General features: G+C 39.2%; 1 protein-coding gene across 1 annotated transcript; it reads right to left on the reverse strand.

Moving 5' to 3' along the window:
• Positions 1 to 936: 936 nt before the first annotated feature.
• Positions 937 to 2,456, reverse strand: LOC145687395 (zinc finger MYM-type protein 1-like). The gene is made up of 2 exons (XM_081760852.1): positions 1,777 to 2,456; positions 937 to 1,657 (listed from the first exon to the last, which is right to left on the reverse strand). Exons 1-2 carry the CDS (start codon positions 2,454 to 2,456, stop codon positions 937 to 939), a joined length of 1,401 nt encoding a protein of 466 aa, XP_081616978.1.
• Between the last annotated feature and the right edge of the window lie 391 nt (positions 2,457 to 2,847).

A 2,847-nucleotide genomic window follows, 5' to 3' on the forward strand; every position in this document is an offset into this window, starting at 1 on the left:
TAGTAGAGCCGTATTTAATAGTTGCACAAACCAGTTTACATAACCAAAACAGAAATGGGAATTAAGGGAATAATCGATGAAGCAAAAAAAAAACTATTAGAACGGGGAGAAGTATAGAGGAATCAGGGGTCACCACAAAACCTCCAACAAAATCCACAACAGAAGATGAAATACTGGACTTCGCAAGATGCAGAAAGCGTAGGCACTGTGCTTTTACCCATAGGCGCCGACACGAAGAAAACATTGGGGGGGGGGGCTCAACTACTCTAAATAGAAACAATGATTTAGGGTTAGTTGGTTGAAAACCAACTGGTTTTAATCAGAGTGGATTTAGACACCTTGTAGCCAGGGACGTAGCAGGAATTTATTTCGGGAGGGGTCCAAAGCTTTTCGGGGGGTCCAAACACAATTTCAGGCTAAATTATATTAAAAATTGTAAAATTGCCCCTAAAATTAGACTAAATTTACAAAAAAGTCCGGATCCCGCCCCCGAAATCCGGACCCCCAGGGCCCACCCCTGCTTACGTCCCTGCTTGTAGCCTAAGTTCTCCCTCCCTCCGCTTCGTTTGGTTAACAGTTTTCATTCACTTTCTCACTATTTACGTTCCCCGTTTCTGTGCGTCAATAATGGACTACTGACAACTCGTCACAATGCAGTTGCAGTCCTCTCAACTGGTCTAGTGGCTAGCGCGCGTCCATTTGGTGCACATAGTCCCGGGTTGGATTCCCGTTGGGAGAGCGTTGAACTGTTTGAAAAAAAATTTGAACATTTCCAATGTTTGAATGATACGAGACAATAAAATAGATGTAGGAATAAGATATGATTACCAAATTTAAATTTCTTATTAAATTGTAATATTATGTTAATATTAACTTACTTGTATTTAGTTGATTTTCTTCTATCCAGGTTCAGGTTTGTAGGTGGCAAATGGAGAATTACTTCTTTTTCATAGCAAAGGTTTGCCTGCGAATTTCGGTGCGCATTATAAATTCGTCTGCAATAAGATCAAGATCGAGTCCTGCAGAAAGTTCTTGATGACAATTTAAAATTGCTAACGCGTTGAGCCGTTTTGTCCCATGGTAGATCGTAGATAGGACTTTAGTCGTCTTAAAGAAGAAATGGATCTCTCCGCTAGTGGATGGTAGCGTCAAAAATAATCGAACGAACTTAACGATTTCTGGCAACATGGTTTGAAGATAAGTGTTTTGCTTTAAGAGGTCAAGAACACACGCGAAACTTCGGAAAGGTTCGGAGCTAGTTTGTGTTTTGCGAAGATCAAGTACCATATCACGATGTAGCTTGAGCCGTTCGATATCTATATCGTCTTTGTAAAATTCGTCTATAGCACTAACATCATTTGTTTCACCAATGATAAACCGTTCACAGAGCCCTAGAAAATGTTTTATTTTAGTATCAAACCGTGATTCTAAACACTGTACTGCTGTGTCAATAGTTTCAAAATATTGTTGACGATATAGCTGCTGCGGGTTTTCATATTCATGGGGATTATCACCTTGATTGATCCGTTTTGGAAGTTTTCTTGGTCGCGGGAGAGCTGGTTCTGAAAGCTCAAGTTCGTTTGCTTTTCCTACTACATCTGCCCAGAACGTGTCAAATTCAGTATCTGTTCGGAAATTCTGCAAAGTGAGCTGTAGGCTGAAATCATATTTACAGCATCTTAAATACATAAAGTTTTCTTTTGTAATGCTGTATTTGCGCTATGTATGTGACAAAACAGCTTCATTAGCAATGCGAGATGAAAAAAGATATCGAACGAGTGCATTTGAACCAGGAAGCCATGTGCTTTGGCACCAGCATCTGACTTATCTGATAAAGATTGCTCTGACATAAAATCCATAAGCTCATGGTAGTTAAGGTAACACGACTGAAGAGAGACATGTCGTACTGTCATTCTTGTTGGACAAAACGGTCGTAAATTAATCGACTTATCATTTTCACTTTGCAGTTGATGAAAGAAAGCCAGTCTCTTAGGGGAATGTTTTACAAAAACAATTATTTCCCTAACCAGGTTGAGGACATTTCGACACCCTGTCACATTTCTTAAAGTATCTTGAACAACCAAGCTAAGAGAGTGAGCAAAGCAATGTACATAAGAAGCCCTCAATTCTAATTGAGATACTTTTGCTTGAAGTCCTCCACGTACGCCAGCCATATTGGAAGCGCCGTCGTAACACTGGCCTCTACAATACGTTATTTCCAAACTGAAACGTAGAAGAACATCTTGAATTATTTTGAAAAGCGTTTTTGACTGTGTGTCATTTGTTGAGTAAAAGCCTAGAAAAATTTCATCAATTTCAAGATCGTTGGTGACTATTCTAAAGCAAAAGGAAATCTGTTCTTTCACTGAGATATCTGCTGTTTCGTCAACAATCAAAGCGTAAAACTTTGTGGATTTTATAATGGACACAAGTTGCATCACTACAGCATTACTCATAATTGATAACATTTCGTTGCATATATCGTGTGATATCCATCTTTTCTCTCTCTCTCTCTCGTTCAAGCCACAACTTAAGGATAGGGCTGTCTTTACTTCTCAACCGGAGCAAATGATTGAAATTGCTTTTGTCGTCAGTATGACCCCTTATAGCTAGTCCCTGAACAGCCAAATAACGCAAAGAAGAAAGTATCTTCAGTAGGGCAATTCTACTCTCTTCCATCTGAATTCTTTTACCATCAGAGAGCTGGGAAGATACATTGATCTTGCTATTCAGAACATGAAGTTTTGAAAACGATTCTCAGTGACAATCAGAGCTTTCATGTTTTCTCATTCTTTCCAGCGCTTTCTTCCAATTACGGAAACCAGTTTCAATAAAGGTTAACTCCAT

The sequence above is a fragment of the Thermobia domestica genome, chromosome 6, assembly GCF_964235325.1.
Source record: "Thermobia domestica chromosome 6, izTheDome1.hap1.1, whole genome shotgun sequence".
NCBI classification, from domain to species: domain Eukaryota; kingdom Metazoa; phylum Arthropoda; class Insecta; order Zygentoma; family Lepismatidae; genus Thermobia; species Thermobia domestica.